We start from the raw sequence: 25,947 nt of genomic DNA on the forward strand, positions 1-25,947 counted from the left end.
AGGAAATCCCCCTCCCTAATGAGATCTAAAAGTGAGATAATGAGATATTACATAAATCAGTTCACAGAAGATTAATGATTTGTTTTACACAGAATATCCATGCTCATTCCCAAAAATAACAGAAGGATAATATCTTTAATAGGACCAACTAAAACATTACAAAGTAATGGGTAAGCTCTCAAATTCACCCAAACTCTTCTTCAGGTTGGATGTTAAGCAAACAAAAGTTAACAACATAAGAAGAGCTCTGCTGGGTCAGAACAAAGGATTATCTAGTCCAGCATTCTGTTCCCACAGTGGCCAGCCAGATGCCTATGAGAAGTTCACAAGCAGGACATGAATGTAACACCCCCCAGCAACTGTTACTGAGATGCATACTGCCTCTCATGCCTGAGGTAATATATAGCCATCATGACACATAGGCATTGAAAGCACTGATTCACAGGTCCCTTGTAAGGCAGAGAAAAATACAAAATGCACACCATGGTAGTCCGTATTCACAAATCCAGAGATTAATTTTAGATAGTGCACTAGGTTGTTGTTGTTCAGTCATGTCCGACTCTTTATGACCCCATGGACCATAGCACGCCAGGCCTTCCTATCCTGCGCTCTCTCCCGGAGCGTGCTCAAGTCCATATTCATTGCATCGGTGATGCTATCTAGCCATCTCATCCTCTGCTGCCCCCTTCTCCTTTTGCCTTCAATCTTTCCCAGCATCAGGGTCTTTTCCAGTGAGTTTTGTCTTCACATTTGGTGGCCAAAATATTTAGCTTCAGCTTCAGTATCTGTCCTTCCAATGAGCAGTCAGGATTGATTTCCTTTAAGATTGACTGATTTGACCTCCTTGCAGTCCAGGGGACTAGTAAGAGTCTTCTCCAGCACCACAGTTCGAAAGCATCACTTCTTCAGCGCTCAGCCTTCCTTATAGTCCAGCTCTCACAGCCATACATTGCTACTGGGAAAACCATAGCTTTGATTATACAAACCTTTGTCGGCAAGGTGATGTCTCTGCTTCTTACTATGCTGTCTAGGTTTGCCATAGCTTTCCTCCCTAGGAGCAAGCGTCTTTTAATTTCATGGCTACAGTCAGCATCTGCGGTGATCGTGGAGCCCAAGAAAATAAAATCTGTCACAGCTTCCATTTCTTCCCCTTCTATATGCCAGGAAGTGATGGGGCCAGGTGCCATGATTTTAGTTTTTTTAATGTTGCATTTCAAACTCGCTTTTGCACTCTCTACTTTCACCCTCAACAAGAGGCTCTTTAGATCCTCTTCACTTTCTGCCATTAGGGTGGTATCACCTGCGTATCTGAGGTTGTTGATAATTCTCCCGGCAATCTTAATTCCGACCTGTGATTCATCCAACCCGGCGCTTCTCATGATGTTGTTGTTGTTGTTACTCTGCATATAAATTAAATAAGCAGGGCGACAATATACAGCCTTGTCGTACTTCTTTCCCAATTTTGAACCAGTTGCTTCTTGACCCTTGTACAGGTTTCTCAGGAGACAGGTAAGGTGGTCTGGTACTCCCATCTCTTTAAGAATTTGCCACAGTTTGTTGTGATCCACACAATCAAAGGCTTTAGTGTAGTCAGTGAAGCAGAAATAGACGTTTTTCTGGAATTCTCTTGCTTTCTCCATGATCCAGTGAATGTTGGCGATTTGATCTCTAGTTCCTCTGCCTCTTCGAAACCCAGCTTGTACTTCTGGTAGTTCTCGGTTCACATACTGCTGAAGCCTAGCTCGTAGGATTTTGAGCATAACCTTCTGGCATGTGAAATGAGCGCAATTGTACGGTAGTTTGAACACTCTTTGGCATTGCCCTTCTTTGGAATTGGAATGTAAACTGACCTTTTCCAGTCTTGTGGCCATTGTTGAGTGTTCCAAATTTGTTGGCATATTGAGTGCAACACTTAACAGCATCATCTTTTAGGATCTTAAATAGCTCAGCTGGAATACTGTCATCTCCACTAGCTTTGTTGTTAGTAATGCTTCCTAAGGTCCACTTGATTTCACTCTCTAGGATGTCCAGCTCAAGTTCAGCGACTGCACTATCATGGCTATCAGGGACATTAAGATTTTTCCTGTATAGTTCTCCTGTGTGATGTTTCCACCTCTTCTTAATCTCATCTGCTTCTGTTAGATCCCTGCCTTCTTTGTCCTTTACCATGCCCATCTTTGCACAAAACGTTCCCTTGAGATCTCTGATTTTCTTGAAAAGATCTCTAGTCTTTCCCATTCTATTGTTTTCTTCGATTTCTTTGCATTGTTCATTTAAGAAGGCCTTCTTGTCTCTCCTTGCTATTCTCTGGAAATCTGCATTCAGTTGGGTATATCTTCCCCTTTCTCCTTTGCTTTTCACTTCCCTTCTTTCCTCAGCTACTTGTAAAGCCTCCTCAGACAGCCACTTGGCTTTCTTGCATTTCTTTTTCTTTGGGATGGATTTCGTTGCTGCCTCCTGAACAATGTTACGGACCTCCGTCCATAGTTCCTCAGGCACTCTGTCTATCAGGTCTAATCCCTGAAATCTATTCCTCACCTCCACTGTATACTCATACGGCATATGATTTAGGTCATACCTGAATGGTTTAGTGGTTTTCCCTACGTTCTTCAATTTAAGCCGAAATTTTGCAAGAAGCAGCTCATTATCTGAGCCACAGTCAGGTCCAGGTCTTGTTTTGACTGACTGTATAGAGCTTCTCCATCTTTGGCTGCAAAGGACATAATCAATCTGATTTTGATATTGACCATCTGGTGATGTCCATGTGTAGAGTCGCCTCTTGTGCTGTTGGAAAAGAGTGTTTTCGACGATCAGCGTGTTCTCTTGGCAAAACTCTATTAGCCTTTGTCCTGCTTCATTTTGTACACCAAGGCCATGCTTGCCTGTTATCCCGGTGATTTCTTGACTTCCCACTTTAGCATTCCAATCCCCTATGATGAAAAGGACATCTTTTTTGGTGTTAGTTGTAGAAGGTGTTGTAGGTGTTCATAGAACCGATCAACCTCAGCTTCTTCGGCCTCAGTGGTTGGGGCATAGACTTTAATTACTGTAATGTTGAATGGTTTGCCTTGGATTCGTACTGAGATCATTTTGTTGTTTTTGAGATTGTACCCCAGTACTGCTTTTCCCACCCTTTTGTTGACTATAAGTGCTACTCCATTTCTTCTAAGGGATTCTTGCCCACAGTAGTAGATATGATGGTCACCTGAATTAAATTCGCCCATGCTTGTCCATTTTAGTTTGCTGATTCCCAAGATGTCGATGTTCAATCTTGCCATCTCATGTTTGACCACCTCCAGCTTACCTTGATTCATTGATCTGACATTCCAGGTTCCTAAACAATATTGTTCTTTACAGCATCGGGTTTTCTTTTCACCACCAGACACATCCACAGCTGAGTGTCCTTTCGGCTTTGGCCCAGCCGCTTCACTCTTTCTGGCGCTACTTGGAAATACCCTCTGCTCTTCCCCAGTAGTGTATTGGACACCTTCCGACCTGAGGGGCTCATCCTCCGGCGTCATATCTTTTAGCCTAGTGATACGTTCCGTGGGGTTTTCTTGGCAAGAATACTGGAGTGGGTTGCCATTTCCTTCTCCAGTGGACCACATTTTGTCAGAACTCTCCACCATGACCTGTCTGTCTTGAGTGGCCCTGCACGGCATAGCTTATGGCTTCACTGAGTTACGCAAGCCCCTTCACCACAACAAGGCAGTGATCCATGAAGGGGAGTGCACTAGGTACAGAGTCAATAGAAGCCAAATTGGGTAGCATTGCTTAGTTTTGGACGACATGCAACCCAACCACTAAACAGAGTTATAGGTTGAAGTGGTATGCGATCTTCCTCCATATCTAGGGTACTACTCCTGGATGGCTAAATTTGATATTGTACAAACTCCCAAACACATACAACTTGCAGCCAGCTGTGTTAAAACCAACCTACCAACCCACAGTTACAATAGGCAGTACCTTTATTAGGATGAATTAAAACTCCCAGAGTAGTGACATTTGGATAAAGGTGTATGCTTTTATATAAGTGATTGCTTTTGATTCTCTTGCCATAAATATGAAATAATTATAACTTGGGAAATACTTTTGCATTTCAGGTGGGAAGTAAAATGGTGAATAAGAGGTTTAAAACATTGTTAACTGTAAAAGGCAAAAACCTGCAGATAATTGTGAAAAAGTCACACTAGCTCTGAAATCCATCAATATTACTTGGACTTGAAGTGTTCTTGCTGTTCAGTGTATTTTTTATTTTGGTCAGTTGCTTTCATTTAACTGGCTTTTTTAAAAGCATCTCTAGCAGGGATGCATTGCTGATGTTCCAGTTTTAAAGTTCATTTATGTCTGGGAAGAGTGGAAGGTTCAAGTCTTGCCCCAGCTATGCATTTATTAGGTGGCCTTAGGCAAGACACTATCTCACATCTTCAGTATGGAGATAATACTGCACTACGTTACAGGGTTGTTGTAAGGATTCCTGAGATGATGATTGTGAAGTACATTGTACAATGAAAAACACTGTGTATGTGCTAAGTTGTTATAAGTCTGAGTTCTTTTCAACTGCTAACTCTACAAAATGGCCCCTGGCTTCTTCCAAGCATCCAACTATGTCAGAGCAAAGGACGTAGCAACTGATCTTGACAGTACACAAAGTATGTATGTACAGGGAAAGGGGTACTAACCAGTCCATATATATGGGAAGGGGTGATAGCCCAACATATACCACCTCTTGGGTTATAATTTTGGTTACTGTATTTAGAAGTTAGACTGACAGGTGACTAATTCAGAGGCAAACTACACATTCCTGCGCCTCTGCTCAACACTGCAACCTCCCAAGGCTGTTTTCATAAAAGCAAAAACCCAGTCTTCTGGGGCTTTGTTACATGCATTTGCATATCATGTGTAGCAGTACCGGCTTCAGGTTTGTGAGGGCTCTTGGGCAAGACACCCTCAATGGGCCCCCAACCTCAGTGAGTCTACTTTCTCACTGCCAATGTCACCAGCTGCTCTTGCTCTTTCTACACTTTTTTTATCATTGCTACCACTTGCTTGCTTGACAGGCAGAGAGCCAGTGAACAAGTAGCCAGTGGCATGTGCTGCTCCTCCTTCTCAACACTGCCATTATCTGGGTCAGAGCAAGAAGCAGGAAAATAAGCAGGTTGCAATGGTGAAGAGGAGAAGCAAATCCAGGGGGTCCTTGTCAGTGGGCCACTGCTGGGGTGTGGGCCCTCGGCAGGTGCCCAACCATGCCTACCCTTGACACCAGTCTTGATGTGTAGTTTGCCCCTTAAGTGGCTTTAAAATAGGATCGGACCAGCATTGTATTTAAGCACTAGCTTGGTAATCATAGATGGTTAGGAATTCCATGCAGGGAAGTAAGTTGGCTGACGGAGGAGGGATAGAATACTCTGTCCATCCTCCGCACTGAGCATGGAAACCAAGCAGACTGCTAGAGGGGATGGGGAGCTGTCTTCTCTGTACTCAGCATAGAAATGTAGCTCTCTGATGCTTTTCTGCCAGTCTTCAGCAGGCTAGTATTTTTTTTTTCTTGAGGCTAGTACATTTTGTAGGCTTATTTACAAGCTGGCTTAGACGAATTCAGGAAGGACAAGTCTATTTAGGATTATTACCCATGATAACTAAATGGAACCTGCATTTTCAGAAAAAGGCTTCCTCTTAAGACTGGCAGTGGGGACATGACCATCACATTTCATGCCTGTTAGCTTCCAAAGGCATCCGGCTGGTTGCTCTGTTGGAACCAGAATGCTGTAATTGATAAACATTGGACAGATCTAGCAAAGTAATTCTAATGTTCTTCAAAAGATTTGAAGATCATATGATCTGTGCATCATGGCCCACTTGCTAAAAGGACAAAGGAAAGGGCTTTATTCTAGTACCAAACTTGTGCATTTTCAGAAACTATTTTAGAAAACTGATTAGCTTGATCTTTAGGGGGGGAAGTGTGAGGAAATAATAGGTAGCCAGGTGGCTGATTAGTGTTTTTCTTCTTTCACTTCCAGGTGTCAGTCAGTCTCTCCACCGCCTCTTCTGTATCAACCCAGAAGCCTGACAACATATCCCCTCAGTGACAGTGAGGATTCCTGCCGCTCCAGCAGCTTCACCAAAATTTCCCATTCCAGGGTCCTTCTCAAGGATCGGACTACCTGGGGAGTTGCCTTGAAAAGCACCTCCGCTTCCCCATCAGACACTGAGTCTCCAAATCAGCCACTCAAAGCCATCAGCATTGGCTGCTTGGATAAAAGGCTCTCTGTTTTTCAGACTGACAACCCAAAAGAGGTGCTGTCCAAGGAGGTTCAAGATGGCGAAGCAGTAGGCAGCCATCCGCTTACCCGGAGCACACTCTCCTTGGGGACCGCAGCAAACTTGCGGAACCTCTCCCTCAGCAGGGTCAGCGTCCATTCCCAAGCACTTGATATCAGGCAGAAGATATCGGAATGGGAGTGCCGCAAAGAGCCTTCCCCTAGGATGAGTGTATGCTTGGACAAGAGGGATGTTGGGGATCGCTCAGGCAGTGAGGGCTGCCCTAGTATGTTGCCTTCTCCCTGCAGTGAGAAGACTTTTGAATACAAAGGGGTCCAGAGGATGAGCAGAACGTTTTCAGAATGCTCCTACCCAGAAACGGAGGAGGAGGAATTCCTGGACAGAGATCCCTGCCACAGGTTTGAGAAGAGGCCGAGCAGGAGTGAGTCTTCAAATGCTTTCCTCAAGGGGAACTCTCGAAAAGAGAGTTCTGCTGTGCTCAACAGAATACAGAAAATTGAACAGGCATTAAAAGAACAGCCTGGCAGGGGTCTTCCCCAGTTGCCAAGTAGCTGCTATAGTGTTGATAGAGGAAGAAAGAAGTCTGTGACTTTGGGTATTGTGGAGAGCTTGACCGAGAATGCAAACGATGGCAAAGCAGGGATTGTTACTGGTGGAAGTAATCCGGAGACACCCACTGAGACTGAGAAAACTGGTAAAATACTACAAGGACTTAATACTATAGTTAGTTCTGTTGGACCTAAGCTGCTTCCTGAGAGCCTGGCAAACACAGCGGTAAACCCTGTGCCCAAGCCCAAACGCACCTTTGAGTATGAAGCTGACAAGAATCATAAAAGTAAACGAAGCAACGGCCTACCTCCTTCACCTTTGGCTGCTGTTCCTCCCCCTCTTCCGTCAACTCCTGCTCCCCCTGTCACCCGGAGACAGAAAAAAGAGTCACGCTTTCACAAAAAATCCCAAAATAGGTAAAGATGGAATGCTATTGTCATATAATCTTAAATATTACTGCATAACAAGATACTTCTCCTTTTAAGGTAATACTTTTCAGACAGGAATGAAAGAAAGCTTAATTAGGCTGCACAATTTCTGTGCTGTAGAATCAATGCCCTGCGTGTCCTGCTAGTCAGGATTTCTCATGTGTGGTATGTTGGTCCCAAAGGATATAAGAATCTATTAACAGCTACAGCTGCCAGAGGAGCTTTTATTTTAACAGCAACAGCAAGGATAAATGAGGACTGTAGTCTGTGTTCTGTGCAACTGGAGAATGGAGCATCTGTGTTATTACTTTCATATAGCAATTTTAAGTGTACATTGTACAAATTGCCTTACTGTTTTTATTTTTCTTCACAGTAATCCCATGAAGGCCAAAGGCCTTCCACTAAGTTTTATTGCTGTGGGGATTTGGTGGGTCTTCTGTATCCAAACGCAACAGTTGCCTATCACTCCTCTTTACAAAGTGTTTGTCCTATGGAATATAATGGGAGACATTAATGTGAAGGCTATCCTATAAAGAAAGGGACATTTGTCAGTATTAGACACAGCTTTCCTATATAGCACTTGGCTTCGGTGTCTGGAAGTTCAGCCATATTGACATCAATTTATGCTGAGCTTTATGCCTCTTTCTCATGAACAGATGCAGTGTAAATCCTCCTGGCATTATGTGCCGGGCTGTGTTTATTCTGTACTTAAAAAAACAACAACCCCAAACAACAAATTCTGCAGTAATGTAACTCAAATTCTCCAATCTGTAAAAATTTCACAGAATATTGAATGTGCTTGCTTATTTTGCATAATGTATTATTGTTTGTTTATTTCGTACATTTTTACCCTGTCTTTCCATAAAATATACTTAAGGCAACTTAAATTATAGAGTTTGAGAGATTTCCTCTAGATTCCAAAAATTGCAGGCACACCTGAGTTCTTATAGTACTGTTACATAGTATTTACCACAATGCAGTTCATGGGGAAGGGTGAAGAGCTATGCAGAGTACTGAAGCAGAATCCCCTGGAACACTGGAAATCCTTCTTGGCTCCCACTTTGGCTTCTGAGATAGAAATGAATGTGCATAGATTATTTTCAACAACCTTGAGGATTAGAAACTTGCTTTTTTAATTTTTAAAGAAGAGTTGAGATTCTCAGAATACTGAATTGTGAGCCGATTAAACAATTCTGTGCTTTCACAGATGCACAGAATGCACACAGCCTTGATTATGACTTTTATCATAGAGCAATAAGCAAGTATGCTCCTGTGAGCAAAAGCAATGTCTAATGCAGCCAAAAACATACCTATTTAAATATCCAGAAGTCACAGAAGAGGTGTATGCATGTGACACAGATGCATGTCTGGAAATGTGTATTTCTGCCCTTCTGAAGTGTAAGTTCATAGTACTTTTAAATCCTGGAATGCAAGCGTGTGTTGTTCTATATAGATTTTTAAGGCCTTAAGGACATCTATAAGAGATATATAAGGAGCAGAAAATATAAACACTTTTCAGGTTGTTACTGATCTAATTGCTCACTACTTAAAACAATCCTAAATACATTTGCAATGGTTATGTGATTTCCCTCCCACATTTCAGTCACTCCATGGTGGGATTTCAGTGCTATGGTGACAACTGAAGTGGTCATATATAATGAATTCCTAGCCCAGCTAGGCAATGATTAATTTTGTGCATAGTGTGGAAATTGATTGGGGGAATCTGAACATACACCCCACACCTCCAAACATAAAGCCAAGGCAAAACTGGCTAGAGCATTTTCAGATTTTGATTTGTATAATTTCATTTCACAATTGCTGATGAGATGGTAACTATGATATGGATGACATGAATGGAAACTGTATATATTCTGTAAATACAGCAATGTAAACTGAAGTTGTACTCACCTGTCTAGATCCTGGCTTGGATCCAATGTGTTTGTTGTATAAGAAGGGACTTCCACTCATGCAAAGAGTGCCTTCTATTTTTGCTTATTCTCTCCCTGTCCCCTGACCCCATCCCTGCAGCCACCTTCACTACATCACATGCTCGGTTTTCAGAAAAAGTCTTGCTTACTGCCACACAGGGGGTGGGATTTTGGGGGTGGGATGCAGCTGGGGAGGGAAGAATTAAAGTCCCTCCCACCATGCAGTCCTGATCCAGTTCAGGGATCCTGCATTTACCTTTAAGTAAAGAAAAGCTCCATATGGAGCTGCGCTCTACGTATTAAATATAAAGTGTAGTTTGACCCTCAGGAGTGGTTCTTGGGGTGTGTGTGGAAGGGGCTGTAACAGGAAGGGAGTGGCAGAAGCCTATTGTTAAATGGAATTCTGCCTGCAGTGCTTTGGATCCAAGCCTCTGAGTCTGAGATGTACTTGGATATGTACATAGAGTCCTTGTAAATAATTTTAAACCAGGGAAATGGCTAAGTAATATTTTGAGTACACCTTATAAATTGAATTTTCCTGGGTCCTGTTTTTTTTTTAATTACTAGTGTCATGTCAGAACAGGTTGACCAGATAAAATGTTTTGGTGGGTGGAGGCATTTAAGAGAAAAGATATTTTGTGTTCCAAGAAGCACCTGTTTCTGGGGTCCTTTCAAAACATGGTAAGAATTACTGGTTTTGCTTTTCAAACGGGAATAGATGGGTAGCATATATGTGTATGAGTGCATATATCTTTGAATGTTGGTCACAATCTCAGCAAGGCAGTCAGTTTTTTGAGTGTCTGTTGCATGGGGCTAAACCTGATTTTAGGGAGAATCCTTTATTTGGTAAGTTAATGGTTAACCGTAGAGCACAATGCACCCAAGTTTTGGAAACCCTTGACTTAAGGAGTGGCTGATTTCTACAGCAATAATCTCTTGTGCCCTTGCTTAATGTAACTACAATCTCTTTGGTATAGACAGGGAATGAGCAGAAACTTTTCTGTAGTGGTCAGTGCCACCATGTGACAAGATGGATGACAAGTAATGTCCCATACTGCTCTGGCTGAGACCTGTGGAAATGTTGGGTGAGGCCTGGGGTGATGAGCTGGGAGCAGGAAGCAGATAGGAGGGAACAGGAGGTGGGCAGCAGCTGTCAAGTACCAAGGCAACAGGACCTGCAGGACCTAGGAGGACTCCAAGGGAGCACATACATTGCTTTAACAGAGACCCAAGCTCAACTGAGCCTTAAGTAGTCACTTTTCATTCTCTTAGTTTTGTTTCTTTGTTTTGCTTATGTACCAGAGCATCCCAGCCTTGTCCCTTGAAAGCTCTCAGAGGGGTAGCATCATGGCTTGGACTGCTTTGCTTCAGTGCCACTGAATAGCAATCTGTGGCTTCCAGAGAAGCGTGGGGCTTCAGTTAGTTGGTGTTTTAATAAGGAAGAGTGTGCATGTTCTGTACTGAAGAGGTTCAAGCCACTTACTTCAGAGGCAAAGTAGGTATTTGAGTCTTCTTCCTTAGGGTGACCCATGAGTTGTTATTTCTTAGATTGTGCTTTGGGCAGACTTGAGGAATACCTGGCCTTTGAGGCAAGCTCCTCTGCCTCAAAGTTACAGTCTGAGGTGTCTGGAGCACTTAATAACTAGGTCATGACAGGTAAACAGCTTGATTTCCTACAGGTAATACACCAATCAAAGCTTACTGCCTTGTCAAAGAAAGGAAAAGCAGAGTGCAGTTTCCTTGCGCTGTTTTCCAAGCACTATGGCAACATGAAGTATGTTCATGTAAATTGTCCCCCCTCCCCCAGTTGTTTCGTGTGTTCATCTACTGAAGGATATCCATGTGCACTGTGACATTTCAATTGAGTTGACGCATGTTTAGCTCATGGGCTAGCACATATTCTGCAAAACTAAAAAAGAAAAAGTGGTCTGCTGAATCACTAGTATTGGCCTAAAAATCACATCAACAAACTTAAGTTTCTTGTTTAACTACCTATAAATTGGGGTCATGGCAAACCACAGTCTAACAAATCACTTGGTGAGTGATTGGTACGTCAGTGCTCTGATGGATAATTCAATGTTTTGTGTTTTTTCTAAATGTGGCAAGTTAATGTGGATATATATGTCTTTACATTGATAAGAATCTAACTTTCACTAACCATCCCAATTGGCAGTTTGTTATATGTGTAGTAAAAGAATCAGCTGTATATGAAGCACCTGTGCAACCTGATCCTTTGTTACATGAGAGAGGAAGGGTGGCCAGAGAGAGAGCATGAAGTCATCTTCTGCTTCTGATACCTTAACCGTGGCTGCACTAGCCCTTGAAAGTACTGTGCATTAGGCAATAAGAAAATTAATCTGTTACCATTCTTCCACTCTAGAAAATCCTTTGAATTTGAAGATGCTTCAAGCCTCCAGTCATTGTACCCCACTTCCCCAAGTGAGAATGGTACTGAGAGCCAGCACAAGTTTGGATCTAAGAGCACTTTAGAAGAGAATGCCTATGAAGACATTGTAGGTAAGAGCCTGTTGCAGCAGACAAAATAGCTGCTTGGTGCTGAACAATTATTGTATTTATTTATTTGATTTATACTCCGCCTATCTATCAAAAAATGGCACTCAAGGCAGCAGTCATTGTGAGACAGTGACTTGTTGAATAAAAAGGTAAAGGTGTCCCCAACCAGTCGTGTCCGACTCTAGGGTGCGGTGCTCATCCCCGTTTCTAAGCCGAAGAGCCAGCGCTGTCTGAAGACGCTTCTGTGGTCATGTGGCCAGCATGACTGAACACGGAGGTGCACGGAACGCTGTTACCTTTCCCGCCGAGGCGGTACCTATTTATCTACTTGCAATTTCTTGCTTTCGAACTGCTAGGTTGGCAGAAGCTGGGACTGAAGATGGGAGCTCACTCCGTCACGCAGCACTTGGGTCTCGAACTGCTGTCCTGCTGACCTTCCAGTCTTCAGTTCAGCGTCTTAACCACTAAGCCACCGCGGCCCATGACTTGTTGAATACCTTGCTATAAAAGATCTCTTGGCTGCTGCCAGCAAGAAGCAGTTAAATGAAGGGTAAATGGACTGATGCATCTCAGTAAACACAGTATTCACAGGCTGCAAACAGGAGATTTTGATTCCTTTCAAACTTCATTGAGTAGCCTTCTTTGAATCAGATTACCTGGTCAGCCATCACTGACCAAGTTTTTCATGGACTCAGTCACTATTGTTGAAGGCTTTGGCTGGGGACCCACAGTGGGGTGAGAATGTTGGAGGAACAACAGATGCAGAGTTTGCAGAACTATCAAACAGCAGGGTGGTTCTTCTAGGAATTGTATTGTTGGCTTATGCTTAGGAGATCTCTGTATAAATTGTACTGCGGCAGCTACCTTCAGAATCCCTGATTTCTTTCCTTTGCCAGCTATATGCATTTTTTGTTGGAGAAAAGTTCATCTCCTGTCAGCCAGCCACCCCACCCTTTATGTCATCTGTAGACTGGTCCTGCGAAGAAAAGTCTGACTCTTTAGTTATATATTGTTTGAAAATATTATATCCTTCAAAGGAGAGGTTTGTTATTGGTATAGCCATAGGCTAAGAATGGCATTTCTTTTTTAAAAAGAAAAAATATATTAATGGAAAATAGTTAACTGGTTTTAGTTAATGGTTTAGTTAACTGGTTTGATCCACTGACATTGGCAATGACCACTTTCCTAATCTTCCATGCCTTCTTTTCTCTTTCTTATTTCTTCTCTTTTCTGAAGCAGATGTATGACATGCACCACAGAGCACAGCTGTGCACAAATGACTCCTTGAAATTCTTCACCCTATTTGTGGGCAGAGAAATTGGGGGGACAATTTCACCAAATTTCTCCAGTGGGAGGAGAAATTCTCCAACAATTTTTCACAGGCTGGGCTCACCACAGGCAAGGGTTGTAGCACAGCTTCTTTCTTTTTTCCTAAGGTTTTTTTTTTTTTTGCACTGCCATTGCAAATGGCAATAGCAGCAATTGTGTTGGCAGCCTGGCCGCCATTTAGCATTTTCCGCAATACCCCGTAGATAGCATTGAAGGGAAGGTGAAACCCACCAAAAAATGGGGAAGAAAATTTTGGGAACTTCTGCAAAGTGACCTTTTATTTCTAAGGGAGCAGTGTAAGAAAAGAAACATCTCTTGACTTTTCTGAGAAAAATGTCTTCTGATAAATTTTGGCTCAGCTCTAGTTGTCATTCTTTAGGGCTCAGCACTTTCTCCAGGATCTTCCAAATGTTAAGTTTCTGAGGGGTAGTTGTGGATACATTTTGTCTCTAATGAAGGTGTAGAGAGATTATTGTACAATGAATGAGAGGACACTCATACACACTCCTCAGCCAATTTATAAGCAAGATAAGCACCAGAACGCTGACCCCAACCCATGAGAATTTCTCCAAAATTTATTCTGCTCTGAATTTCTTTTCGAAAGCAATTTCTTTTCTATTAAATTGAATGAGAATGGTAAAAAATAACGTGGAATAAATTTTTGACACAGCACTACCACAGACATTCAACTAGGCAACTAAAGCCTCAACTATAAGGAGTTGTCAGACTATTTATAATTTGTAAGCGAAACATAACTAGGGTCCTTGGGCCCAAGTCAGTCAACAGAAATAACTATTTGTGTGTGATTTGAGCTTTAGGCTTCAGCTTGTAATCATATTGGATTGGATCTAGACTAAGTTAGCTGCACTTGGGTCTTATTGAACTCAATGTGAAAAGTTAATAATGACTAACTTAAATCCCCTTGGTTTCGATGGGACCTGCATGTGACAGCAATCCTAAAGCCATTTACCTGGAGTAAGGCTTGTTGAACCGACAGGAAGCTCTGGTGTGGGCTGGTCCATGAAGTCACGAAGAGTCGGAAGCGACTGACCGAATAAACAACAACAACAAAGGCTTGTTGAACTCAGTGGATGGGTAGGTGTATATAGGATTGTTCTGTTAGTGTGGGTCCAACCGTTTTATCTCACTGACGGCCAGCTGAGGGACCACTGGATACAGCAGAAGTGACGCTCCATTGGTAGGATGACATTTCTACACTAGAGTCCCCTTGGTATGGCTGCGGAAAGCTCGTGCACCATCAGTGGTGTTCCCAGCAGCAGTAGGGCTCAAAATGGGGTGTTCCATGGGTATGTCAGGAATGTGTCAGGGATGGTCTTGAATCTGTAGCATCCAAACCCTCTTGTTCCCCTGAACACACCCCAAAAAGGGCCAAGAACTATGCCAGCCCTGGAGCTGGCATAGTTAATTTCCCTTCTATTGGTGTCAGTGGGAGGAAAACAAACAAAGGTTTGTGAGGGGAAAGGAAGCATCAAGCTAGCAGGGCATAGGAAGGGGTGTTGGCTCTGCCAAGGATTCTCCCCCTCCTCACCTCCATAGGATTGCTTTGTTAATCTTACTTATAAACCATGTCCCACACGTTTAACAACCATTCTGTTACTGATGGCAAATCCATTTTTCCCAGTTACAGCTAATAGCCATTCTTGCAGCCATCAGCTAAAATATGACAATTTTTCTGCCCTGGCAGAGAATACAGTCCATTGTACAGCACAGAACAATACCACTCAAAGGTCTAGTGGTAAATTATACCCTGTCATCATCTTTTCTATGTGACCATGAATCTGCTTCTGGTATTTTACAATCCATTTCCAATAAATGTGATTCAAATCTGCTTGTACTGCCCGCAGCACACCACCAGCACAAATCATTAACTCCTGGATATATTTTTCTCAGCCAGAGTGGAGTAAGATACAATCTAAACAGTGTTTTATAAAAATGTCCTTTAAAGTTCATGCATAATGTAGATTGCAGCAACTTTTTCCCCATATAATTTATTGTTTGATATTTCCCTTTCTAACTCTTTTTCCCATTTCTCCTCAGATGTAGATGGATTCAAATATATGCCATAACCATATTATAAATTTTGCTCAAAATTCCCTTTGATTGTTTACTTGAAATTACTACCTCAAAGTCTGTGCATTCCTGTACGGAACTGAACTTCCTAAACAGACCATTTAGTAATGTTGACAAATACTGAAACAGCCAGGGTCTTTGAGCCATTATTTCAGATATTTCAATAAAGGTCTTCATTTCTCCCTCTTTCCAAATTATCCAATTCTCAGCAAAATCAATCCCTAATTGTACGGACCCTCATCAGATCCTTATTCTCAATTTCCTGATTATAATACATTGTCATTAAAGAAGACAGGCCTGGACTTAACCATTCTTAAATTTACTTCAGGTTGAATATAGAACTCTTGTACGTGGATTTAATCTCAAATTCAAGACAGCCAGCAGGGTGTAGTGGCTAGAGTGTTGGACTGGCAGTCAGGAAATCCGGGTTCTAGTCCCCTTGGCCTTGAAGCTCACTGGGTGACTTCGGGCCAGTCACAGACTCTCAGCCCAACCGACCTCACGGGGTTGTTGTTGTAAGAATAAAATGGAGAGGAGGAGGATTATGTACACTGCCTTGGGTTCCTTAAGGAGGAAAATAGGCAAGATATAAATAAATAAATAAATAAATAAATAAATAAATAAATAAATAAATGTTCTTTCTTACTGCAATGCCATTAAACATTAAGAAGGATTCCAATATTTTGTTGTTCCAACTTTCAAAACTTTTCTTCCGTCGACCAGCCTTTAAGATGACTCAGAATTGTTGGATAATAACATTCCTTTATAGATGGAAACACCACTCTTCCTCGATCAACTGTCTTACACACTTATTTCTGTGTTGGTGTTAACAGAAATATTTGATCTTCCTAACCACAAAACATTTGACAGGGGTTTTTTTGCCAGTGTGCTAATAATGCTGGGCTAAATTATGATGAGATATTCAATAATAAAAACAGATTAGTAACTCATTTAGCTTTAGTACCGAGAACCTGCCCATCCATGAAATTTTCAACTGAGCCCATCTAGTTACATCTCAGCTTATTTATTTGAGAGGAATGTGTTTGATTAAAATTCCTTCTTTCTCCTCAGAGTTCTATTAATAGTAGACCTGTAATTAGAAACCCAGTGATTTCTTGTTCGTCTATAACTTATGAAACCATGGAGGCCTATTAAACACACAGTGCCTGTGTGTATATCAGATTGTTCTCCTCATAGGTATAACTCTTTTTTGGACATTTAAGAGGAGTTTATTATAGCTAGATGCATTTGTGCACAGAGGTCTTACTCCCCGCCCCTTTTTTTTCAAGATAAAATTGCAATATGTTGTGACCACCTCTCATATGACGGTCATTCTCCTTTGCTTTATTTCAGTTTTTAGAATACTATCTTGTCAAGTTGCATGGTAGTAACTAGTCAGAATTATTGTTATGACATCCCCCTTGGCTAGGGGACCATTGTTGGATTGACTGCATTTTTGGAGTTGCTTTTCTACGGAAATACCTGTAAAATAAAAATCATCGAAGTTCATTATAAATGTAAAACCTGCAAAACCTTATTTCCTTTGTGCCATTGCATGACGCTTATAAAATTAACATTTTATAAACACTATGCAATGGCACAAAGGAAAAAACAAAGAATGTTTTTCACCTGCTTCTGAAAGATGGACGGTGAAGGGGCCAGTTTGCACCGATTGCTCTCGAGGTGACACAATCCAAGGTTCTCCTGTCTATTGCACCTTGAACTATTTATTTTAAAGGAAAGGGAATGCTCAGCCTTAGTAAGATGCTTGCTGGAGCCCTATTTTTACTCGGTGACTGGGTCTGCATGATTCTGGGGTGGCTTGTTAAACACGGCAACAAGCCACCTTCACTGGGTTCGCATGACATGGCAAGCCATGCTGGCAAGGGTAATTATGAAAATCCCCCCGGCAAGGGACCAGAATGCACGACGGGAGTAATAAGCCACTGTGGCTTATTTCCCACTCCATGATCATGTGAACAGGCATTACCTCTCTCTACTGGGATAATAGCTGACCCTGTGCCCCAATTGCTCTCAGACTGGGATATCCACTGCCTTGATAACTCACAGAGTAGCTGGTGAACACCGTTGGTGATGCTACAGCTTGAAGTTTGCCTGGGTCGGAACCTCAGTGTAGCTTTGAAAAGATCTACCACAATTATGTCAGCATGCTCTGTCTCAGCTTGTTGAGCTTTTCAAGGAGTCCTGCTAAAAGGCAGCTGTGATGAGTTTGTGGGAGGTTTTCCTTTTCCCTCATCCCCCTTTGCTCACCCTCCACCCCCCATGACATTTTCTCCTGCGCTCTTGGATACATATTTGATGTATGAGTATCCAGTTCTCCCATTGCCCCTGGGGTTGCCATCATCCTGGCAACTGTCTTCCATACGTTTGTCAGTATTGCAACCCAGTGACATCATTGCTGTTGTTAGAGGTGCTGTTGTGTGTCAGCTTTTCACAATCTTGCCGGGCCTGGGCATACCCACTGAGAGTGCTCATACACAATCAGACTACAAAGATAACAACACTTAATTAAAAGTAGGCCTGGGCACAATCTACACTACCCATTTAGTGTGGAGCAAGAGTACATCAGGGTTGTTTGCAACACATGATGTTGTCGCCAATCTGCAGCAACCCTGCAGCTTCCCTCTGGAAAAGGCACATTTTCAGAAAGTCCTTTCAGTGTGTCTTTTTTCCTTAAACACAGCTCCTGCACGTTTCCAAAGCAGTGTGTCCCATCCCCCCGCATTAAATCCTGGACACGCTTCTGTGACCTGGCAGTGACGTGGTCAAGGGGTGGGGCCACCCCTTCACCCATTCCCTCTTTCCCCCCATTTGCAGTAGGGCAATTTTGGACACAGGCTTTCTTTCCCACTTAGCACTACGTTGTGCTGTTTCATCCTTTCGCTATATTGCAGTAGTGCTGTTTTCCCATTCACAATACGTAGCCTAGCAGAGTAGCTCCTTTATCCATTCTCAGTATGTAGCCTGTTATTCCCATTCACAATAGTGCAGTACCTGCTTTCCCCATTCACAGTATGCAGCCTGTATTTACCATTCAGAAGAGTGCAGTATCTTTTAATCTTTTACAATATTCCAATGGGATATTGGGGTAAAATACAGGGCTTAATTTAGCTCTTCCATGAAACTTCCCTGAGCAGGGGAGCATGTACAGGGGAGATAAACAAACCTCTCTCATTTGCTGATCAGCACCTACAGGGTTGATGATGTTCAGTTCTGCTCCACCCAAGTGCTGTATGACCCGTGAAAGCAAGTTTTTAGGTAGTATATACTCTGCTTTTCTTGCTTTGTGCCCCTGACAGACCAAAGCGATTTTATGAAAATCCGGATATAACCAGAAAGTGCTTCTCATTACGTTTCTATGTAGATGGAGCCCTGGATTTTTTGAAATTATAAATGGTACCTCCTTCCCTTCCAATTCATTAAAGATAACAGGTATTCCTGATTCATGCTGGCATTCTTTAACATTATGTGCCAATAACATCTACACTGATACGAGCGTGAGGTAGTTCAATAATTTTTGAGAAAAGTTCTAGATATCATTAATGATATTTTATCTGTAATTATACCTCTCTCTGTCACATGACTGCTTTTAGGTTACATAGATGATTGCGCTCCAATGGCAAGAATTACTATGCATCTTAATCACAACAGCTAGAGTTAAAATTTCAAGCAAGTGGAAATAAGCTGATGGTGCAAAGTAGATTGGCTTGGCTTGGCAACTTCTGTACATTGTTAAGCTCGCTCACCTGCTTAAAGTTACAGTAGGCCACAAAGTAGTGCAGAAAGTAAGGATTTTTAATTCTAATTGAAATCATTTTTGTCTAGTTTGATACAATCAAAATGTCAGTGGAGATACCATTTTACAAGGATTGTGTTGGAAATTAATGGCTTTATGGTAGTCCACTTCTTACCTATTTGTAAAACCATATAATTTTGTACATCTCCAGATCATTTTGTTCTAATCTGATATTTACAACTCATTGGATTGGATCTAGAATGTGCCTTCTGTGGATGGGAGGACTCCTTCCATCTACAGAAGGCTTTTTTCCAGCAGAAGAATCCTGCTTGCAGAATGGGCAAAGAGTCTATTTCCATTGATTTCTCCCTTCACTTGCGGCCCCCTATGCCCCTGAAGATCTGCTCTAGTGGGTTGGAGGACCCTTTGAAATAGTGGGGGAGGTGGCTCTGAGAGCTGCAGAGGGAGGGGGAAATCTACTGGTGGGAGCATTTAAATGGAACTCTGCACTGGGGATGCTACTGCCAGCACAAAGAACTGGTGGATCCAGCCCACTATATTTTTGATTCAATTCTTTTTCTAATAATAAAATGTAGGCTTGGATAATTCAGTAAAATGTATTGGGTTATAGGGCTAAATTAAGTAATAAGGGGGAAGGAGCTTGGGAAGAGTCTGTGGGGAAGGAGTGGCCAGAGCCTAGCTGCACCTGTGGATCCTGAGCCTGTTTTTGTCACTGTCCCTGCCCATGAAGTATTTAAGGTGGGGCTGCCAGGGGCAGCACCTCTGCATGCGCCTCTGCAAAGCACCAAGTGCAATGCTAAGTGCGCACTTAGCATTGCACTTGGTGTCGCACAGGAGGCTACCCATGTCAAGAGGCTTCTCCAATCCAAGAGTTCCCTACATTACATCGGAACATACTGTGGCTTGACGACTCATTTTGAAACTTCTGAAGAATATTCTATGGGATCTGATCTCACGAATGTTCTGTCCTAGCAAAATGGGTGCTATAGTTACTCTGTGATACTATATTTAGGACTGGTGGAGCCACTATACAGGGGTTATTATCTCAAATCTATCTTAACATATGTTCTTAACGTATTTTACTTTTTAAGTTAGAATTATATTTTTGTGTTTTTTACAGTTTTTAGAACAGATAAGACTAAAAAATCCTTTTTCAGCTGCTAAAGTTCTTTGGTGCTTACAGAAACAATTTTAAAGCAGGTTTGCTGACTCATCTTTTTAGTTTGCTTGGTTGTCTCAAATTTTATTATTTTTAAATAATTTTGTAAGGTTTTTTTTATCTTGGCAGATGACTTACCATTTTTAATTTAAATATTTAAGGTTCTCTTTTCTTAATTGCTGACAGTTTTCCTTTTAACTTTTCAGCTATATTATTATTGGTCAGAGGTTTTTATTGCATGGTTTGGTAAAGCTTTTAAGGTATAAAACACCTGTATTATTAACAATGTTACTGTGGCTGGGCCCTGATAGAGTACCTGTTGGGCTTCACTGGTGGGTTGCTATAATCTTTTATTTTATTTTTTATTCTTATCTTTTTACATAATGGTCCTCACCAGAGGAGGGTATACACAAATGGGACTGTTAACAGTGACAGAAGATGTGGCATCCTTTGTTAAGGCCCATGATTTTTTTTTTTAATTTATATTGGTGGGCCAAGCTTTTCATTTATATCAACTCAATTGGCAGATTCCCCGGTGGTTGGAATCAAAGTATTGTTGTCCTGAATGTCAAGAATGGGGACAAATTCTCACCAGCCAACCATCGTCCCATTAGCCTGTTGGATGTATCCTCCAAATTGTATACATGATATCTGCTCATTAAAGCTTGGGCAGATCAAAATAACATCATTGGAGAAGAACAAGCAGGCTTCCGGCTTGGTAGATCAGCCATAGATCAGTGTTTTGTGTTAAATCACCTGAGAGAGAAATATGTATGTCCCCCAAAGAAGCATTTATATGCTGCTTTTTGACCTCAGCCTTCGATAGAATAAACAGAAAGAGATTGTGGCATAAATTATGGAGGCTTAGGATGAACAGATGCCTTTTGATTTTGATCAAGAATTTATATTCTGATACGGTGATTCAAGTAAGAGCTGGTAAAGAAGGGCAACTATCAAAGGAGATTAAAACAACAAAAGGCATAAGGGAAGGATGCCTGCAAGATCCATTTTTGTTTAACATTTGTCTAAATGATATAACCGCACAGCTAGCCAGTGATTCAAGTTTCCCTATGTCTGTCGGGGCTTGGAAATTGAATATATTATTATATGCCGATGACATGGTTCTTTTTATCTCAAACTTTAATACACATGAGAAGACTGCTGAAAGTTTTTGGGTTTGTAACAAGGAACAACTATATGTAAATTACTCAAAGACTAAAGTTAGGGTTTTCGGGACCCACTCCTCCAAGTGGATACTGAATGAGCATCAGCCGGAACAGACTTATCAATTTAATTATTTAGGAGTCTGTTTCACTCAGAATGGATCCCGGCAACTTGTCAGCTACTAAGTTGAAACTCAAAAATCTACACAGACAGTATTAAAATTTGCTAAAGCCAAGGGAAGCAATTTAGTGGTTCAGGCTGTTAGATTTTTTTGTTGCAAAGGCCATTCCACAGATTATATGTGGGGCTGAGATATGGGGTTTGTCTGAGAAATATTCGTTAAAGTCTTTACAGAATAAATTCTTAAGAACATTACTGGGTCTCCCATGAGGTACACCTGCCAGATATATACGGGCAAAAGTCGGATTAATGCCAGTAATATACTCTATTTGGCGTACTGTGTTCTACTTCCTCAAAATGAAATGCTCAGCTAATGAGCTAATAACTCATTGTGTAGCAGAGCAGAGAAGCTCCACTGTTAAAAATAATTCGTTAATAAGATGTGAAGCAAGTCTGAAGAAATTTGGGCTTGACCCTAAAGTGGTAGCATGTAGTGATATTCAGAACAGCGGCAAATCTATTAAAGAACAGATGCAGGAATATTATGTTAGGTTGGACATTGAAGCAATTAGGATATCCAGAGTTTCCTCGTGTTACCCCTCCCTAAAAATATACCATGAGGAAGAGTAATACCTGTCTGAGATCACGTCTCCCTTGCTTCGCAAGGCATTTATAGCGTTGCGCTTCCAGACAATGAAAACTAGTTTTAGGGAAGGAAGATATAAGAACATCCCCAGGGAACAAGGTTTCTGTATTTGTGGCAGTCATGTAGTTGAGGATACAATACACTATATGGTACGTTGCAAGTTGTATAAAATTCCAAGAGATAAATGTTTAATGAGATGTTTAATACCTGTAGCTAACCTTAATGATATGGATAAAGTTAAATATTTGTTGTCAAGCACATCCAAGTTTGTTACACTTAACACAGCTAGATTTGAAGTAAAAGCAGCCCAATTCAGAACAGCCCAAGAGGATAAATGCTTTTCTTAAGAAAAGTGGTCTCTGCTATCACATATTCTTGTAAGGCACTGAGTATTTGTATACTGTATATTGAATTTTAACCTGGTGATAGAGTTTTATTGTCAGTGTCCTGTATTGTATTGATAGGTATCTGTTGTTGGTCTCTGGCTATAACCTGTACTTGGTTGCCTAATAAATAAATAAAGGAAAGGAAAGGAAGTAATAAGGATTCTACAGCAGGCCTGCAGCCTGACAGAGATGGGAACTATGTCACCAGAGTAGTTTTTGAATAAAAAGTCCATGGGGTTTTTGTGTTGTCAGTATTAGTTTTATGAAATAGAACTCATTGTAGCTGATGCTAAGTGGTTTTATTCCACTGAGATTTCACAGGTTTAAGCTACAACCTTGTACACACTTAATACATATTTCCTGCATATTTTCCCACCCCCTTCCCATAATCTGTCGCTAGAGAATTCCACTGAAATCAGTTGATATAGAAAGGGGAAATGGGAGAGAGGCCATAGGTGGGTCCACTCTCTTTTGTACACATACCTAAGCAAAACTCATTAGCAAAACAACATTGCCAGTGGGGTATGTGTGTGCGCGGGTGTGTGTGTGTGTGCGTGCATGCATGCATGCATGTATATATATATATATATATATACACACACACACACACACACACTGTAAAGTCAGACATGAACTGTAAGGCTCATAGCCTGATCTGAATCCAAAAATCACCATGAGAGACTGCAGGTGTTTTCATTTGGGTTTCTTAGTTCATTTTAGCAATCAGAGCTTACTGTAGTCTGGTGTTAAGAGGCAGACTTGACATCATTCAACCCTTCCCTAACTCCTCCATTTTCAGTTTTTATTTGGCCCTATTCTACATGCTAGAGACAGTCATAAATGCTTGATCTGTGTCCAAACTTTCTCAATGCTCATGAATGTCCAGAATAAGGATTTTGGTTTGGATCCATCTTCCTCTCTCTCCTTTCTTTTTAAAATGTTTTTGTTAGAAATAATTTACGAGGTTAACTAGAGTTCTTCTCTGGAGTCTGTGAAGAGCTCAAATGATATGCTAAATAAATTGGAAAGTTTTTACTATTTTTAAGGTGGGCTTGAAATAAAAGTTGATAGCCACATATGATAACTTCCTGAGAAATTCAAGAAGTGAACAGAAGAAATGAACAACATAAAATTATTCAGTTGATGGCTGAAAACAAGTCTGGAAAAAAAGGAGATAATGTTCTTTTCCTTCCAGGGTATTGATTTATTAAAACGCAAATGTATGCGGATGTAATTGATTAATTAAACACTTGTACGATTTACTAAAATTTCTTTAATTGGGTGATAGCTCTATATACAGTGCAAGGAGAGATTTCATAAATGACTCTCCAGATCACCAGCGCACCCATGGTATACAATTCATTTGAATCATGACATCTTGAAAACAACTCAGTTTCCATCTTGATTTTTCCACCTTTAAACTAAAAGTCCTGTATTGCTATGAATGTGAACAGTGGACTGAAAGTCTTTTACTTTCACCATTTAATCCTTGATGATCGAGACTAGACTTGCACTTGAAGTTTTGACTAAGCATCTGCATCCTCAAATACAGAATTATTCTAGAGAAACGCACAAAAAATTATTGTTAGCCCTATTCGTGCAACACATCCATGTTCAGTGAATGTATGTGTGGTGGGCAGATGGAATCATGCCTACTTGCCCTGCCTCTGACCTCTGCACATTCAGCCGAAGGCCTGAACAGAACCTACATGTGTACAACTGAACCCATGTAGACTCTCAAACACATAATCAACCTTTTGTGGGATTCCCAACTAAATACAGAGAGTGCCCTATCCATGCATCGTGTGTGTATGTGTTTAGGCTCTACTGAGATCTTTGCCCAAATCTGTAGAGGTTCTTGATTCTCCTGGCCATGTGTTCTATAAATATGACAATGCGATTTTGTACATTTCTCTGGAATAAATAGATATTGTGGAAGGGAAACTCTCCTTGCATTGTAATATTAATGTGCAGGCTTTTTTCATTCCCTTGACTATAGCAAGCATAGAATCTCATGCGTGACCCCCACATAATATGTGCTTGCTACAAAAGGAGGTTCTGTACTTCCCCAAAGGTGTTCCCAGACCTTCCCAGACTTTCTTTTTCATCATGTTAGTAAGAAAAATAGAGGATACTTAGGGCATCTCTACACCAGCCTAAAATCCTACACTTAAAACGGGGCTTTCTGCTTCCGCTTTAAATGCAGGATTACAACAACTCCCTTTTTCACATGCTTCCTTTCCCCCCGCCCCTTCCCCCATCCTTCTCCCCATATCTGAGTCTTCCATTATCTTTCATTGATCTTGCTCCTCTTCTTGCAGCTTTTACTCTTTTCACCGAGGAAACTGAAGCGGAACACAATAGGGTAATTTGATAGCTAACTATCTGCGATCTATTTAAGAATGGAACAAAGGGCATTTAGTGCAGGAGATGCCTTGAATGATCATGGTGTCATGTAAAGAGCCCGCAAGCTTCCGTGAAGGAGCAATCTCAATCGCAGGATAAAAGCTCAGTGTGAAGGAGCCCTTACTTTCCAGAAAAGGAATAATGTACTGTGCGGAGCTCACTGGTAGGGCACCATGTTGTATGCATAACGTCCCAGGCTCGATATGTGGCATGTTTTAAGTTGAAGGAATCATGGGTAACATGGAGGTTCAGTTAGGGATGTGGATGGCTGGTATGTAGAACTGCGTGCCTCAGCAGATTCTTGGTTTACAAGCTCTTGTTGCTATTCACTGGATGAACCATGCAACATTTCTAAAAATACTTGTGCATTATTTGAAGAATTAGCAAATTTTGCCAAGTGCTTGTCTTCTGCATCACCATGTGTTTAAGAACTGCTGACGGAAATCCAGTTGGAAGAGGCTTGGGGTTGGCATGGCTTTCATGTTAGAACAGATGCAGAGATCCTCTACACTAAGCCTGGGAATAGCGCAGGAGATGGGCTGCTTGAGAGAGGCTTACACTGGCCTGTTCCAGTAAAATTCCTAAGCCATGTCTCAGGCTCTCTCATATCATGCTATAATGTGATGTAAGTAAAGGGTGTGAAATGTGGGAGAATTAGGATGACTACTTTGCATCTAAGTACAATTAGGATGTACTAATTGTACAATTAGGATTGTATCCTAAGTACAATTAGGATGTACTACTTTGTACTACTTTCACTAGCAATGCCCTGAAACCTGAAATTAGTTGATTGATACGTCGAATCTGGCATGTTTGTTATTCTTGAATATATAATGAACTATGACTTGGATCCAACAAGCATTACAATTTTTCATAATTCAAACCAAGTTAATTTGTTTTTTCTGCAGCTACCCTGCACAGTTTGCATGATGGGAGGTAGTAGTTCTTAGTAAACTTGCAATAATGGTCTGAGGGCTTTTTAACCATTTTCTTCTTTATTTCTGTTGACTTCTTTAAAGGTAAAAGCCATTTGGAGCACGGCTCCAGCCGTCCACTTTCAAAATGAGGTGGGGATTGTCTCTGGAAATGTCACTGCGTAGGCCCCTGGAAACAGCCCCTGGAAACAACATTACATGAACATATAGCACCATTTCCAAGAAAATTCCC

At 41.4% G+C, this 25,947-nt stretch overlaps 1 protein-coding gene across 4 annotated transcripts in view; it reads left to right on the forward strand.

Annotated features, from left to right (window-relative positions):
• The window catches only part of DENND2B (DENN domain containing 2B), a 210,434-nt gene that overhangs the window by 120,152 nt on the left and 64,335 nt on the right, over nucleotides 1-25,947 (forward strand). For all 4 annotated transcript variants that reach the window (XM_084854644.1, XM_084854633.1, XM_084854623.1 and 1 more), the window contains 2 exons: nucleotides 6,021-7,247; nucleotides 11,568-11,704. In XM_084854644.1, coding sequence (XP_084710770.1) covers nucleotides 6,021-7,247; nucleotides 11,568-11,704 — 1,364 coding nt within the window. The remainder of the gene's footprint in view (nucleotides 1-6,020; nucleotides 7,248-11,567; nucleotides 11,705-25,947) is intronic.

Source organism: Heloderma suspectum, chromosome 1 (genome assembly GCF_057233095.1).
Source record: "Heloderma suspectum isolate Gila_16-S chromosome 1, 16-S_ref, whole genome shotgun sequence".
Classification (NCBI taxonomy): Eukaryota; Metazoa; Chordata; class Lepidosauria; order Squamata; family Helodermatidae; genus Heloderma; species Heloderma suspectum.